Below are 17941 nucleotides of genomic sequence, written 5' to 3' on the forward strand. Positions count from 1 at the left end.
TATATTGCCAAAGGTAATGGGTGTAAAAATGGGAGAAAAGGGGTGAAGATTGTGTATTATAAAATGCATTTCTTTCCAAGATTGTAAAGGAAGCAGTAATACGCACGCAACAGAAGGCAGACACACTGCATCTTCCTATTACACGCGTTAAAGAGGTAACCCCTAAATCTGCTGGCGGTCGCGATGTAATCTATCTTAAGCTACGGTTAGCCGGGTAGTTAAACCCTATTAACCTGTGTCTGCACTCTAATAATGTCCCACCGATGACGAGTTGCAGAGATGCACATTGGCGTTCCATGACGATGATAATGATACTTTCAGTTAGCATCCCTGGACTTCTTTTAGTTTCCCAAAGAAGGCTTTCTCCTCCTTTGTTTTGATAATATCGGTCGCAATATATTATTTTTGTGCTTCTCTTCCTGTGGTCGGATTTCCCAGAGAGTATCCTGCCTTAATCTGTTCTCAGGGCACAAAAAGCAAGTACCATTAACATTATTCAGTCATTCGATTTACATTTGTTTCCGTCAAGCTGGAAATATTGCTGTATACAGCTCCACAGAATCACACCCAAATATTTTTCCATTCCGGGTATTGATCTTATAGGCAAAATGCATTTAATTGCACCCTTGAATAGGTTCGTGTATAGCATTGCGATGCCAACTATTGGAAAAACTCAATCATTTCTTGTTTACAATGTGTAGGATTATATGACTGCTGAATTGGTTTTGGGGTTTTGGGAGATTTGAAGGTGAACATGTTGAAGTTAACATATTATTTAAAAAAATATTTATAGGACGCTAAATGTTAATATAGTGAAATCAGGATACGATGTAGGAAAGTCTAAGTGGTGTGATGAACATGGTGAAAATGCTATGTAATGGGGGGATTGTTGCATTTAATGAATTTTTCCATCAGCGACTCCGCGGATATAATAAACCTACTTACATACTTAGTATATATCTGCGTCTAAGGCAACCTTTAGTTAAGAAGAAAAGTGACATTGAATTCTAGCTGAAATTGGCGAACGTCACTACCCAGTATGCATAGCCGATAAGTGTCCATTACATGGATTTTCTGAAGAAAGTCCTAAATGATCTGCTTCAAAACTTTTATCACTCGATTTGATAGGAAACTGATACATCTTAGGCTTTATAAGCAATCCCTCTTGTTATTTATAATATTTTTAAGGTTATTTTAACAACTAATATCCTCAATTTAATCTTAAATTAACCTTCTATCTAATCCGTGCATTTTCTCTTTTTCAGTTTCGCTAATGCCGACCGGTTCATCGAGCTCCGAAACGCCAGCAGTTACGCCAACAACCCAAAAACCATAAGTCATCGTATCTTCAGTTTAATCAAAATTTCCCCAATTACAAATCTAAGCGAGGGTCTCAAGAGTAACTTTGTGAAAGTTGTAACTATTTCATTAACATAAAACCCGAACTTATTCGCTTGGTTTAGATAAACAAAAGGCTGTAGTAATAAAATGCTTAAAGCTCAGTGTAATGCTATTTCTAATAACATAACAGGGTTACAGCTCCATCGCAACCAAAAGGGACCTTTAGTATATGATGTCAAACGACAATAAAAATTCAGATATAATAAAAATAATTATAAATATGAATATACAATATAAATGTTACTGGTAAAAGCGTAATAGTCTGCAAACTGAATTATTAATAATATTTATATATTAATGTACACTATGACCTGTATCCCAACATTAAATCGTTATCATATATTTTTGTAGCGTCTCTGAAACTAAGATCGGAATTCCTAGCCGCATGCTGAAAAGGAAAAACCCACTATGTATATTTTTTGAAAAACACTTCTCTCCCTGACACACATAACCATACGTTTTCGATAAAACAATGAACCTAAAGTGATCAAAGGAACAGAACCTTCAACAGTGCCTTTATATAAAAATTTTTGAATTCTGATGTACCAAATCCAGTTTCGGCTCAAAGCGGAAGAAGAGGAAATTTTCACTGTTTTATCCCTAAAATTGAACAACTAACCCTCGTAGAGTGGATGCTAGTTTAAAGCGCAAATTCTTACTGTAATTTGTGTATGTAGCTCAATGCTTGACTATGAATCAAATGGCTACAAAGTTGGGAATATTCAGTGTGGAAATCCAAGTAGAGCAATGTTTTTTTTTTAAATTAGGTTGTAAAGTTTCTTTTTATTTTGAGCGTTGAATAAAGTCGTATGTCTGCCGGAAGTGTTATTTTTTTCATTTCTACCTAGTCCCTCCTATAATTTATATTAAATACATAAAGGTCGGAAAGCGGTAGCTCGGTGCTCCATGTGAAAGGTTTTGTTGATCTTTTATGTACAGGCATATCAGGACTTATCACGTTAATTGGTTTTATGAAAGTGCGCTATAAGTCGAAGCGTAAGAAATACATGCTCGTATGCATAAGGTAAAGAAGAGTAGAATTTTTCGTTAATTGTCGCTTATTGCTTATGAGGCTCAAAAACTAACATTTCGCACATATCACCTATTAAGAATCAATTCAAAATATATACAAAAATGTAAACGTTTTTAGTTTATACTATCAAAATAAAGAGGAATTATTAGAAAATATTATAAAAGGGCACATGTATATATATATGAACATTTATGAGTCACTCCTCATCACTTAATGACAAATCACGATGAATCCCTGCTGAGATTTGCAGTTGTGCAGTTGAGAAGCTGTCCCAGATGTTGACGGTTTGAAAAATTTAGTTAAAGTTGTCTGACTTTAAGCTTTAAGGTTTCTCGATTTGTATAATTCCCGATAACATTCAACATTTTTACTTATTGAAAAGGACACCGTCTGCCTATTCCAACGCCTTCTCAATGAGTTCCAAAAATTTGGAAACTTTTTGGTTAGAAACTGTTTTTCTCCCTTGTTAAATTTTTTTTGTACGAATTCTGTGTCATCTGTTACAATATTCTGAAATGCTTCGTTGGAAAGTGGCACTTCAGAACCATTAATTACGTCAAATTTATTCTCTTCATCGATTTCGTCAATGCCTTATAGTTTTCGCAATCTCAAGAATTTCTCTGTTGATTTCTGAATCGCTGTCGATACCAATGCCAGAAGGAGACTCAACCGCGATTTTACGCCAGGTTTTGTTCATTGTGCCACTAGTTACCTCTTTCCAAGAAGCTTCGATATTTTCAACAGCCTTGATAATATCAAAATTTCTCCAGATTTCTTTAATTCATAATTCCACCAACTGCCTGAAAGTTCGACGCAGATAGTATGTTTTAAAGGTAGCAATTACAGCTTGGTCCATTGGTTGCAGGTGAGAAGTGGTATTCGCCGGTAGGAAGACCACTTTCACATTTTCATTATTTTGGTTGAGAGTTGCAGAACGTCCAGGAGCATTGTCGACTAATAGCAAAACCTTGTGCGATAAGTTGTCCTTCCTACAGTATTCTTTGACTCCCAGACAAAATTCATTTCCAAACCATTCAGTGAATAATGCCAAAGTTACCCAAGCCTTTTTATTATGTCTCCAATTAACTGGCAGCGTGTAAAACTTCCAACTTCCAGTAAAGTTCTGTCTCATCGACATTAAAAGCTTGTCTCGGCCTGTAACCGTCTTCATCAATAATACCTTTTAGCATGTCGGGAATTTTTTTTTTGCTTCTTCATAATTAGCATTAGCCGCTTCTCCAGTCAATATTAAATTATTTAGACCAAATATTCATTTGAACTTGTCGAATCACTTCTGATGGATGAACAAACTCTTCGTCTGCTTTTAGATGACTGCAGTTGAAATTGGTATGTTTCTCTGGTAGATGTCGAGAATCCAGGCATATAGCAATTTTTCCATCTTCCCTAATACAAAGGGTTGGTGTTTTGTTATTATGATACTTCCTGGTGAAGAAATGCCCGCCTTATTATGCTCGCGATTTTTTCCGCATCCTAGTTTATCTGTCTGATAGCACATACATTCACTCCTAAGGAAACAGCAATTTGCGCGGCTCTCTCTCCTTTGTTCAAAAGTTTAATTATTTCCATTTTGGTTTTCAAATTGATAACTTCCATCTGCCTCTTCTTTTTAGAGGAGTTGTATCCGGTATCCTTTATCCTGGCAGCTCAAAGGGTAGTACAAGTCCCAGGGCGAAACGTGGATTGGTACCCACAATGGAGCATAAAACCTGGGGAACGGCTACTGAACCAACACCAACAGCTCTACTAACCTATCTTAACCTCGACGTGGTGACCGCTGGGAGCTCTTTCTTAACGAAAAGCTACATACGGAGAAGGATGAAGGCGAGTCTCCCGCGCCTAAAACGGGACACTTACACCAGGTTGGGATAAGTATCCCCCTAGCCGATACCCTATCCCAATATACGTAACGGTATGTTGCATTCTCAAAGTACGCGGCGAGCGGAGAAACGACTTCACAGACGGAAAACGGAAGGCTGGGAGAACCAACAGGTCTGCGAACTCGAAAAGTACGGGAAGCAACCGTACCAGGCACGCAAGTTTTACCAACAAGATGGAGCCTTACTCACCTCCATGTTCATCCTGCCGAGACAAAGAGCGAAATCTAATTTCCGACAGAATGGGCATACTGGAACAATGGGTTGACTACTTTCAACTATTGAACAACCAAAACACCGGCAAGTTGGAGGTCCCGCCAACTGAAGACGACGGACAAATGTGGGTTTTGATCCTTTTTCTGTTAAAATAATTTTGTCGAAAGAAGAAAGTTTTATACCAAGTTTTAGCCGTTGGTTTCTTACTCGAAATCAAACTAATATCGTATTAGGCGTCCTTTAGCCTTGAGTTCTACTACCAAGGTCGAATTAAAACCAACGAGGTTTCTTTTATTTATGTGTCAGATAGTTATGTATATAGTTGGATGGATTTCAATATTTGCAGCGACCGATCCTTTCAGGCTTTATTTGAACAGATTGCTTACATGCAACGGATCCTTATCCAGTGTTATCTGAAAGTGAAATTACCTAACTCGCTCTGAATGTTTATCTAAGAATAATTTTCTAATGTCCTTCTGTTTTCATGTAAACTTGCAAACCAATCAGAATAAACCAAAATAATTTGTTCAGATGGTTCCTTTTGTTCACAACCATCGAAGTTTGTTAACGTGCACCAAGTTCTTCTTCTTGTTATCAAGAAAACGAGGAAGCGATCAATAAAACACCTTTACACTTCGCCAATACTTCGAATGATCGAAAACACCGACCACTTGAGCTATATTCAATATATATGCCCAAACGGCTCCATTAATTAGAAGAAATATTTGAACATATTATGCACATTGCCTCCAAACCACTTTTATCTAAGCGGACGAACTCCGATAATGAAAGTGTGTAGAATTAAAAATATGTGTGCACATAGTGCTAAAAATTGTGTGATAAGTCGGAGCAAAAACGTGTTAACTCGAAGCTTGCTCCTTAATTTTTCGAGTGTTATAAGTAAAAAATGATAAAAGTCGAAGTATGATAAGTCGAGGTATAATTGTAAGAATATTTGGTAGACGATAGCTACAGATAGCTCGTAATTTACATACGGTGGGTATACCCGATATTCAATTCGATGTGGTACTGACTTTTTATCTCTTAGAGAGTTGTAATTTGATGCGAAAGGGGAAACTTTCCAGTATCATGCCTAATGTTCAAACCCATATTACTTCACGGATCTAGGAGGATTTCAAAATATAATTATAAACTATTTTTAAATTTATTTGAGTAGATATCGCAACGGAGATTATTTTGAGGTCTATATACCATGTGCATGAGCCACCATAATGTTTTTCAGATTTTTCGGTTGGATGGTTTCTGAGAATGGGTCCTTCAAGTAACTGACTCTTTTCCGAACCCCACACTCCTTCCTTTCGAAACCAATGTCAAAACTAATATATGTTTTGAAAAGTACCAATCACCTTTCATTGGTACCCTACACGGCAATATTTGGTGGGAAAATTGTTTTTCGTGTATGGGACCCCCCCCCCCCCTAAAGTTCAACCTGAAACAATGTAATTTACAGCCTGTGCGGGGGTTCACAGTTTCAACCTTTCTACCAAATTCCATGACAATTGGTGCAACTGTTCTTGAGTTCTTGAGAAAAGTGCTTGTGGCAGATAGATGGACGGACAGACAGGCGGCACCTACAAAACGGTGATGTTCCAAAATCAAAGGCAAATGCTCTTCATCGATTACCTGCACTAGTTTGCTACACGGGATAGTGGCTAACCTTTTGCAACAAAATGTGAATACCGCTAGCCTTCCTATTGTTCAAGTGGATCCCATCTAAATTCCAATGCTAAACGAGGAAGAGGTTCTGGAAACTTCGAGGAAAATAGTAGAAAATAAGGCTCTTGGTTTGAATACTCCTAGACAACAGTAAATATAGCGCCAAATTTGATTACCGAGGTATTTACGACATGTCTTAAGAAAGGATCATTTTCCACAGTTGTGTTGAAAATATATATATATGGTTGCCTTTCACTCTTTGGTGGGGTATAGCGTGTCAACCACACCTACGCGCCATCGCTCGCGGCTATTGAGATAACTGCATTTACAGATTTTCGACAGGACAGCGAAAGCGGGTCGAGCGTCGGGCAACATCTAGTTCAGTGCCACCGTCGGCAGAAACTATGCTTCCTAAATGTACAAATTGATCGACGCTTTCAATAATAATAATAATAATAATAATAATCGTTGGCGCAACAATCCATGTTGGATCAGGGCCTTGAAGTGTGTTAGAGCCCTTCATTCAAGACCGTAACGGTACACTAGGAGACAATGTGGTCAGCATTGCGCTCGCCCGAGATTATTACCCTGATTTGACTCAGGTACTCATTCACAGCTGACTCGACTGGTATCCGACGTCAAATCACGATACAAATTCCACTGCCACCAGTGAGATTTGAACCGCGACCTTCCGTACGACAGCCTTGCGCTCTAACCACTCACCTATCCGGACACACGCTTTCAATGCTTTGCCATTAATGCAGATAGGGAGTGTGTGATGCCAAGTCAGACTGAGAACCTTGATTTTTTAGTGTCTATCTTTAGTCCGACTCTGCTTGCCTCTCTTTCCAAATCCAGAGCTACTTGGCCAAGGTCCATGGGCCCCTGAGAGAGCAAACAGATGTCATCAGTATCAGAATACAACTCGGGCAGATTACGCTTTCCACCTCAAAATTCTCCGAGATATGTCCGACGTCCACGTAGCATTTTGAGCTACCATATGTCGCTATTAGTTTCTCCGGAATGCTCGTCCTACGTAGAGCACTCCAAATACACTCCCTGTTCACGCTATCGAAAGCTTATCCGAAATCGATGAAGAACAGGTGCAGCGAAGATCTAAACTCTGAACACCGTTCCTAAATGATGATGGGTGTTGATGTAGTCAATGCAGGAGGATCCTGAATTGAAACCAGCCTGCTCTCTGTCGATCAAGCTCTCGAGGTGTCCTTTGATGCGTTTCTGGATTATTTTTGCTATTATCTTTGCGAGGCAGAGATACCCCTTCAACTGTCACACTTAAAACGGGTGCTATTTTTAAGGTTTTGTGTGTCGGTGGAAACGTGTCACTGAGTAATATGAGAGGTGGAACGAGTCAAAGAAAGGCCGATGGACCCATAGAACCATATGGCATATGCGGAGATGGATCGAGCGACCCCATGGTGAAGTAGGTTTGCACGTAAAGCCTGCCATCCACGTTCAGTTATGCCTGGACGGTGACCACCAACCGATACGTGTATGGGATGCCTGGTCTGTCAGTTTGGACTGTTCAGGCGGCCGGTGATCGAATGAAAAATTATTCAGTCAATCGACCAGACATGTTTGCTTAAGCTGTGAGCGGGGATTTCATGTGTGTTTAGATTGTAAGCGAGACTTTTACGGGCATCTATCGCTGGTGAACATTTTTGATAAATACACATAAAGATATTTCAAATTCTCGTCACAAAGCCTTCCTCGTCCAGAATTGAACTATTGTTATTGGGGCTTATCGGTGCGTAGATGGTACTTTCAGGTCAACTGCGTATTGAGGTGTATTGAGGGCTCCTTCGGCGTAACTGACAAGCTTTAACACAAGTTTTGAGAATAGAAGGAAGTTATCGAGCATAATTCTATCGATTTTGGCATAACGAGTGGCCATATTGTCCAAAGTGCCCGGACATTGTAGGGTGTAGAACACGCCCTATTCCAATACCCAAGGTTTGCGGTTCAAAGCGCCGCATTAGCACATTTTTCCTTAAACACAACACAAAATGGCGCCACTTGTCTTATTCACAGACCACATGTCCCCCCCCCCAAAATTCCGTTACAATTCAAAATTCCTAGAGCGGAGAGCGGCAGTCCTTCCTTGCCTCAATCCTGATGAAAGCACGTAGCGGTCACCCTCTTAGGGGGATCATTCGTGCCAAAAAGGCACATTTTTGTGATTTTTTCTTTGACGACTCTATTAAAGCTAATGGTGCATTTAGGCATGGCGTGTAAAACTTTAATGAAAAAATATTAAAAAATAAGGCACTTTCAGTAATTCGAAAACATCTTCGAAAAGGTAAAATTACAATGCTCGTCATAACTCGCTTCTGGATTATCAAAATTTCAAAAGGATCGGTACAATAATTTGGAGTTATGAGGAGCCCCGACTTTAAAGACGTGAGTTGTGGGAAAAACGCTTTGATGTTTTTAACACTGAACAATTTGGAATAACACGTTCATAAGTAAGTTTTATCGGCTTAGCTCACACTGAATCATCGATACTAGGTTGATAAAGGATGTCGCTATCACCCATGATGTCTAAAGCATCTTTGTGCTCCTGTCTGCGATGAGTCCTGCCTTCCTTAGTCAATTTTTCAGCTCCTGGGTTTGCTCGGCGCTCATTCACTAGCGTTTGGTTCACTGTTGATTCTGGTATCTCGGATACAAACATTGAGAACGGGGACATCGACCCGTCTCTTTGTGTATATTCCTTTTGCAATCTCAACGATTGAAGAGGTTCCACTCAAGTGCTTTGGTGAGATTTTCCAAATAAGTTGGTTTGAACTTTCATTGTGGTTTTGCGTAAAACCTCCGCCACATTGCTCCAGGAGGGCTTCTTTGCTTAGGCCTTCATAGATAGACTTGATGGCATCCAAAACATTCTTGCGAAGAGCATTACACCTATGTTGGATTCGCTCCACTTCATTAACAGCTGAGTCCATGCCTTATACATCGTGGTTGCTTAAACCGCTGTATCTTCCTTAGTTTTAGTGTGTCCGGATGGCTCAAGTGGTTAGAGCGCTGGGCTATCGTAGCGGAAGGTCGCGGTTCAAATCTCGCTGGGGGCAGAGGAATTTGTTATCGTGATTGGATGTCGGACACTAGTCGACTCAGCTGTGAATGAGTACCTGAGTCAAATCAGGGTAATAATCTCGGGCGAGCGCAATGCTGACCACATTGCCTCCCACAGTGTGCTGTGGTGTACCGTTACGGTCTTGAATGAAGTGCTCTAACACACTTCAAGGCCCTGATCCAATATAGATTGTTGCGCCAACGATTATTATTATTTCCGAGTTATCACAATCTCGGCAGATGCCGGATTTTACCTAATACTAGCACTAAGTGCCAAGCATTTAGGCTCGGACGATCCTACCTACTTAAAAACTAAAGGGGCACTGGTGGTGGTGGCCGGTGGTAGGTCAGTGGGAGAATCCGTCCAGTACTCCCCGCAACATCGAGCACGTATGCAGAATGGTGTACTTCTGCATGGTTTGAACCAGACTGTGCGAAAGTCCCAGGACATCAAGGGAAGCCGTCAGAGATTTAGGTACAATACCTGTAGCTGACAATATTATGGGAACTACAACCACCCGCTCGAGACGCCAAATTTCTTTGATTTCCCGAGCCAATGGCTCATAGTTCACCTTCTTCTCCACGTATTTCCGTTCAATGTTGCTATTATGGGGGATAGCAACATCAATAATATACGCGGAGCGACCTGTCTTGTCAACTAACAGTACGTCAGGTTTGTTGTGTGCGGTATGGCGATCAGTCAGAACTTGCCGGTCCCAATACATGCTGTAAGCAGAACTATCAAGTACTGCTTGCGGCTCATATCGGTAAACCGGACATGTTCCCGTGATCAGCCCATGCTTGTATGCAAGGTTTTGATGGATAACCCTACATACAGCATTATGCCTGGTGATGTACTGCACCGGTGCCATAACAGTACAGCCAGAAATGAGATGGTCCAACGTCTCTAACGCCGAACCACACATTCTGCACTGGTCGTTCTCCACCCGTTCTTTCATGATGAGCTTTTTATAAGCTCGGGTGGCGACCACGCCATCCTGAATGGCACACATGAACCCCTCCGTCTCAGCAAAGGGCTCCCCAGCACACAGCCATCTGTTCGACAGATGCAAATCGACAAATGGCTGCCAAAGACAATTCACGTGTTTACCGTGCATTGCCTTCGACTTCCATTCCTCGATCCGCTCTTGGTCCGACTTCACCCCACTCAGAGGATTGAAAGATCGATCCTTCAAGTTAAGTGGAGTCAGTCCACAGTCTGCCTTACAGACAGCCGCATGCAAGGGACTCGCCTGCTCTTTGCTGTAAAAATAAGCGCGCAGCAAGTCGACTTGGCGATGATGTTGTGCCGCCACGTCAACCACGCCCCTACCTCCGATGTCACGAGGCAGGTTCATCCGCTCCACGGCAGACTTTGGGTGATGCATTCGGAATTTGGACATAGTTGTCCGTATCCGCCGCTGGACGTTTTCCAGGTCGGTCTTCGTCCACGGCAATATTCCGAATGCATAAGCCAGTGAAGGGATAGCGAATACATTCAACGCGCTTATTTTATTCTTCCCCGAGAGATGCGATTTCAGCACCAGCTTTACACGTCGCAGGAATTCGGACAGCAGAGCTTCCTTCAGATCACCAACTCGAGCATGGGTTCCTTGCAGAATTCCTAGGTACTTGTAGAAGTCTGTCTCGGTCATAGCTTCGATGTGGAGGTCACCAATGCTATGTCCGGCATGCGGCTCGTGATGACCTTTGCGGATGGCTTGGATTCGACATTTGTCTAATCCAAACTCCATCCGAATATCACGGCTGAACATGTCTATTATTCTCAACAGACTTCTAAGATGGTTGTCAGTACCAGCATACAGCTTGATGTCATCTAGGTACATCAAGTGTGTCAGTTCGCACTTAGCACGTAGGCCATATTTTATTGCAAAACCATGCCCTCTAGCATCATTCAGTAGCCATGAAAGGGGGTTCAGTGCCATACAAAACCAAAGAGGACTCAATGAATCCCCCTGGAAGATGCCCCTCCGTATACGGATGGGCTCTGAGGTATTAGCACCCTCAGATGTACGGACTGATAAGGTGGTATGCCACCCTTCCATGACTGTCGCCAAAAACTTTATTAGTTTCGGATCAATGCGATACAGATGTAGGATGTCGATTAGCCAGGTATGCGGAACGCTATCAAAAGCCTTGGCATAATCGATATAGCAACTGAAGAGGTTTCTTTGGCCTCTAGTTGCTTGTCCTACAACTACCGAGTCGATAATGAGTTGCTCTTTGCAACCCCTTGACCCAACTCGGCAGCCCTTCTGCTCCTCGGACAGAATGTTGTTGGTCTCGAGGTGCGCATTGATCCTTCCACTAATAATGGACGTGATGAATTTGTAGAGGGTTGGTAAGCAAGTGATCGGTCTTGTGTCTGCGGGGTCCTGCACCGTGTCCTTCTTAGGGATAAGGTAGGTAATCCCCGCAGTGAGGAAAGGTGCAAATTCCTCCGGCCGACTCATGACCTCATTTATACTGCGTGCCAACCGACTGTGTACGCTGGTAAATTTCTTATACCAGAAATTCTGCACCCGATGCAGACCTGGGCCCCTCCAGTTCTTCGAGCTGTTTATGGCTCCTCGAACTTCCTCTTCGGTAACATCCGCGAAATTCATGCCAGGTGTATTGACATGGCGGGTGCCGTCGGCGGTGATCCACTCAGCATGCTCAGCATGCTGGGCAGGTAACCCCCAAAGTCCACCCCAATACTCTTTCGCTTCCGTCACCGAGAACTGTATTGTCTGGGCGCTCTGTTGGGATTCGTTGAGAGATCTGAAAAAGCTCCGCTGGTTCCTCGCGTATGTTGCATTCTGGACACGTCTGGAATAACTTTCGCCATACCGCCGTAACCGACTGCATATGACAGAAAGTTTCTGTTTTAGTGTGTCCAGAATTTCAACTACGGGTGTCTCACAGGGGATGGCATAGTTCCGGTAAACCCTCTGCACTTTGTTTCTCACCCGTCGGCTGGCACTGCCAGTGCTGATCTGAATCAGTCTAGCAATGTCCTGCCTTAGTGAGTCCCGCCGACGTTCCAGACGAATTTTCCATGGTGGATCTCTTTTGTCACTCAAACCAATAACACGAAAGCGAATCTTCTGACCGTGCAATCTGATAGCCGCAACTGCACCACAATACACAAGTGATTGTAGTTGCAGCAGCGACATATCAGCACACAGTCGAGACGCAATCTCATCATTGATTTGAGATAGAATTCCCGGAGTTGCTGGAGATGCATAGAGCCTGGGAATACCTGGTCTATGCAAAGGATCCATATCCGAGAATTCTATACACGCTCTTTGGAATTCGTCCCGAACTTCAGCGGAAACCTCAGCTGGACGGTGGAGAAGAGTGCTTCGGCGAGTACTGAACCTGTTGCCTGCAGTGCGGCGTGGTGTTGTTGATGCCGCCGCCTCTGCCCCCATCGACTCTCGGTCACCAGTTTCCCCGATGACTTCAAGTCGAACACGTTCCCTGATGGTGGCCGGGATTGTGTCACTGCGAGTGATGAAGCGGTACTGGTCTGCGACTCGCTGCACAGTCACGTGCGCGAATTGCGGGAAACGCTCGACGAATCTCTGGTGCAAAAAGGGGCGGTAAGATGTTGTACCCGCCCCCGCCGTTATTTCGTAGTAGGAGCGGATTATGAAGAGGTTCATTTCTTCAGTCCATTTCATCCGCTTCCTACGCGAACCTGCTGAAGTGGTCGCCACAGATTGTGGCGAAACAGCTGCAGCAGGCGGAGCTGTGCTCCTGGTCGTCGTGGCGCCTAGACGTCGAACCGCCCCACGACTAGCGGTTTCGACGCCGTGCTGTCCATTACGAGAGCCCGACCCAGTCACCAAGTCAGACGACTCCCGCCGGTTATCCGTACCGGACCTTAAATTTCTCCTTCTTCTCATTTTTTGGTGGTGCATTTTATCCCTAGCTGCCAGGTGTGTAGATAGCTTCCTTAGTGAGTAATCTGCAAGACTGCAAAGTTCCTGCACTTCCTCACCTACCCCCTGAGACGCTGCGGTGGCATACAGCCATTCAGACTGAAGCTATCTATCCCTCCTCCTTTCACAACCGGGCTTGGGACCGGCTTCGGCGGAGTTATTATTATTATTATTATTATCTTCCTTAGTTTTGCTCTGATTCATCTCAAATCACAATACTCTTGAAAGGATGTCCACTCAGAAAATTACATAAAGTCCCAGGACATCAAGGGAAGCCGTCAGGGATTTAGGTACAATATCTGTAGCTGACAATATTATGGGAACTACAACCACCCGTTCGAGACGCCAAATTTCTTTGATTTCCCGAGCCAATGGCTCATAGTTCACCTTCTTCTCCACGTATTTCCGTTCAATGTTGCTATTATGGGGGATAGCAACATCAATAATATACGCGGAGCGACCCGTCTTGTCAACTAACAGTACGTCAGACTTGTTGTGTAGAGTGTGGCAATCAGTCAGAGCTTGCCGGTCCCAATACATGCTGTAAGCAGAACTATCAAGTACTGCTTGCGGCTGATATCGGTAAACCGGACATGTTCCCGTGATCAGCCCATGCTTGTATGCAAGGTTTTGATGGATAACCTTACATACAGCATTATGCCTGGTGATGTACTGCACCGGTGCCATAACAGTACAGCCAGAAATGAGATGGTCCAACGTCTCTAACGCTGAACCACACATTCTGCACTGGTCGCTCTCCACCCGTTCTTTCATGATAAGCTCGGGTGGCGACCACGTCGTCCTGAATGGCATGGCATATTATTATTATCCTTCCTCCTTAAAAAGTCATGGCCCTTCAAAGTGATTTTCTCTTATATTTTCCCGGTAATGTTTTAATTTTCAATTATACCGCGTTAAGGAGAAAGAATGGAGGGGTATGCTAGAGGAAGGTCTTTCTATCTAACCTCGTTAAAAATGCTGCTGGTGCTAAATTTCCATCTTGATTTGTCGGATCGCTTGTAACCATTTTTCTACGTTTTTCCTTGTCAGCTTAGCCCAAGGCTAGCTGGCACACAACTAAACTGAATATGAAGCGACGAGGATGCTGAAAACTATGGTCCATTATTTTGTAAAGGAGCAATTTGTTTAGGAAACCTAATTTAAGTTTATTGCTTACCACTATGAAAAAAATGCTCATTGAAATTCTGTATACCTGAAAAGAGGAATGAAAAACTGCATTAATTTGAAAATATTGAAAGAATTGAACATTAAACACTCTATTTTCAGTTGTAATACAAAGAAAGTGTGAATATGTTATGTATTTCAATAGAATTTGTAGAATTGTGCAATACTCCTTGTGTGTCCATAAAGGCAGCTAAGATATATCGCCTGTGTTATAAACTCACCAATTACCTCGTAAAGCGCAATCTCCTTAGATTTTCCCTAGGGGCAGGCGTGTTGATAGTTAGAGAGAGATGATCTTACCGTGGTCGTCCTGAAATGCATGTTGAGGACATGTTCGGGGGTTTTCATTATACAGAAGGTGGGACTGATTGGCATTCTTCACGGATTAATGGCATGTCTTCCAGTCTTCGGTACCATTATGCATCTCCAGGTGTTTACACCTCCAGACTTCCTTCAACTAAAAGAGAAGTTGATGCTTTCCGGAAAACAAAACTCTATAAATTCTAACCCGAGTTCGAATTTTTGGGCCTCGGCACAAAACCGGGATATCTGGTGTTCTTTATTGAGACAGACCAAGACCGGATACCAGTTGTAGGATCGTTGATAATGATAAACCTGCGCTCTTGTTCAAACTTCTTCTCGCTTGCAGGAAAATCTATCTTAACTGATCATTCTAGAGATTTGTAGTACATATTGAATATTTCCCGGTAGTTTTTTTTACTGGGAAAAACCACCAGACTGCAAAATCTTAACTGTTGCTTCCAGTTGGTGTGTGACGCGGGTACTGCCAGTACGAGTATTGGGAAGTTTAGCCCAAAAAATTTGACCAAGCTTCCTTCAGTTAATTCTTCAAGGCTTTCCAAGATGGAGGAAGATTAGAAATTAACCGAGCCGCAGTTCGGGAACTGGAAATGTGATGGCGGACTTCTCATAATCTGCTTTAACATCGCTTTAGTGGTGCAGATCCATATATATTGACGTCTGATCCTGGTTTTGAGGATCAGAAAACTTCAACCTTAGCATTTCTAACGTAGTGCCTCCAGATACTTTCCATCATACTCCTTTAACACCACGCATGGGTACCGCCGAATTGTAAAGCCACCCACGTTGAACGTGCTTCCTTTTGGGATGTGAATCTTCAGTAATCCAAACTGAGTAACAGGCCTCCTTAGAATTTTGGAATATGGATCAGCTTGAATGTATGCACTACCATTGATCTTAGCGACATAACTGTTGAGAAAATTATTGGAGCACTGGTTACTTATTACAGAGTCTAACTATCCAGGACTCGACAACCATCTCAGATAGATTAACCTCCAAACTATCCTACAGCTCAAAGGTAATTTGCCACTAGTGGAATAACCACCCATCCAGCCTGAAGAGCTTGGACGAGCATGCACTGTTGGTTGGTTGGTGCCTTCTAGTGCTGACTATTGATAAGGGATCTGTCGGACTTCGTTTTTCAGGATTTGTGTGAAACAAAAACTTATTAAAAGCGGGTTATTGTCAGTCTGTCTGTCCCTCCGTCAAACTGTTTGTCTGCCACACACACTTTTCTCAGAAACGGTTGCTTCGATTGATACGAAATTTGGTGAGAGGAGGGAACTGTGAATTGCCACGCATGGAATAAGTAAGTGTGGGGGCAGGAAATTGATCATTTCTTTCGCGGACCCATTCTCCGTAGGATGTGTTCACTTTTTTTATCCAAAGAAAAGGGGCCTTAAGCGTACCAAGAGCTCAGTTTACAGAGGGCACCTTCTAATAACTTTTGGAACATAATTTCGTCGTTTCAAAGACGGTGATTTTGATGTTGAGGATCGTCCACATGAAGGAAAGTCAGAAACCTTCGGATATGGTGAAATGGAAATGCCAAATGCAATAAAAGCCTGCTTCAGCATTAGGAGTTACCCGCCAAGTGATTGCATGCGGTGAGAAATATTCGAAACAAAGCAATGAGAGTTTCTTGTGATTTCTGCGTCGTCAATTCGTTTACGGACAACTGCTCCAGCGGCAAAAAAGAAGATTTTTCTTCATTACATCGTGCCAGGTGATGAAGAATGCATTCATTACATCAACCTAAAGAGAGGGAAATCATGGGACGTCCACACAAGACATCAAGTAGTCCCCCCTCTCAATTTTTTTATTTCCGGTTGAAATGGACGATAACTAGCCAGAAATTACACTATCCCTTGATCCTCTGATATCTTCCAAGATTCCACATAAAGCTGCCACCGTATTTAAGTAACTGATGAGCTATATTATCATCTACTGAAACACTTAGGTTCATGTAAGGAACCTATCTACGCAGACACAACGATAGTTGGGATGTTTTTTCCAAAATACTAATATCATGGGAAACTGGTTAGCCGCTCAGGTAGCAATTTCTACTCTTCTTTAGCCTCTATCTCGATCAGCATGATTGTCTGCCAATGTTAACTGTTTGTGCCATTTTTCTTGGTCATAGGACTAGGTGGAATTTAAATCTCAAATTCCTTTGTTAGCGTATCAACCCATACTTGTTTTTGTTGACCTTTGGGCCTTTTCTCATTAATTTCATATTGATTGTGGTTATTCTCGTTTCGGATGTGGATATAACGCGTTGCGCCACTGATCCAATGCAACATATTGTCTTCATTACAGCGAGGCGTCGCTCGTAGCCTTTGAAAGTCGACCATCACTACGACCATACTACGGTAAATTTTGGATTTGTAACGTAGATTTTCTCAGTTCTCTGCAGGTCACTGGTATTGATAGTGCTTGTGCCTGTTTCAGTACGGCGGGTCGTCAAATATTTTGCTTCTTCTCTAGATCCAGAAATGGAAGTTAGAGGAGGCGATACTTTTCATGGAGTTTCTGCCTACTCACAACATGAATCAATTTAACAATAACATCATTTTGAGAGTTAAGGCATGGAGATGCTAATAAGGAGTGGGATGAAGTATTATTTGGAACACGACTGTGATAAAGGTTTGTCATCCTAGGCCACATGAATTTGTCATACAGACTAGGCGGAGCGCATGAAAAATTCATCAATGTTCCATGTAATTTTTAGAAAATTACTTGAACCCCCCAAAAAACCCAAATAATTTAAATGCAAATATCTACAACTGCTATTTACGATTTGCTTAAATTTCGCATCCAACTCAAATTATACTAATCAAAAATGATAGCATCGATTTGAACTTTTCGCCCAACATCTGTAGAATTCAATATCGCCTGTAATTTACCTAAATTACAATTTGCACCAGATAAAACTTTTCTATTCCGGAGTCCGTTCAAACGCGTTTTCCCGGCATAAATTACAAGTAAATGAGAAAATCGATATGTTGAGCCAATATCCTAGACGGTATTTGCTGGTATCCGCACTAAGGCAACGGCCAATCCTCCACCCCTATTCCGGCACCGGTTGATGTAGGTTTTTTTGGGGAATCTATCTGACGAATAAAAATTGCATGCTACCGCAACATTTAAATTTCATCAGCCATTAG

The 17941-nt window shown here is 42.4% G+C and overlaps 2 protein-coding genes across 3 annotated transcripts in view; one reads left to right on the plus strand and one right to left on the minus strand.

The window, feature by feature from the left end:
• Nucleotides 1-2223, plus strand: part of LOC119646654 (synaptobrevin) — a 102736-nt gene extending 100513 nt beyond the window's left edge. Inside the window, exon 4 of the mRNA XM_038047180.1 lies at nt 1266-2223. Coding sequence (XP_037903108.1) covers nt 1266-1336 — 71 coding nt within the window. The 3' untranslated portion in view covers nt 1337-2223. The remainder of the gene's footprint in view (nt 1-1265) is intronic.
• The window catches only part of LOC119646653 (chondroitin sulfate N-acetylgalactosaminyltransferase 1), a 345789-nt gene that overhangs the window by 139499 nt on the left and 188349 nt on the right, over nt 1-17941 (minus strand). Inside the window, exon 3 of one of the 2 annotated variants that reach the window (XM_038047172.1) lies at nt 14446-14481. The exons of the other annotated variant lie outside the window; for it this stretch is intronic. The gene's annotated coding sequence lies outside the window, so the exon portion shown is untranslated. The remainder of the gene's footprint in view (nt 1-14445; nt 14482-17941) is intronic. 2 annotated transcript variants of the gene reach the window in all.

The sequence above is a fragment of the Hermetia illucens genome, chromosome 1, assembly GCF_905115235.1.
Source record: "Hermetia illucens chromosome 1, iHerIll2.2.curated.20191125, whole genome shotgun sequence".
Lineage (NCBI taxonomy): Eukaryota > Metazoa > Arthropoda > Insecta > Diptera > Stratiomyidae > Hermetia > Hermetia illucens.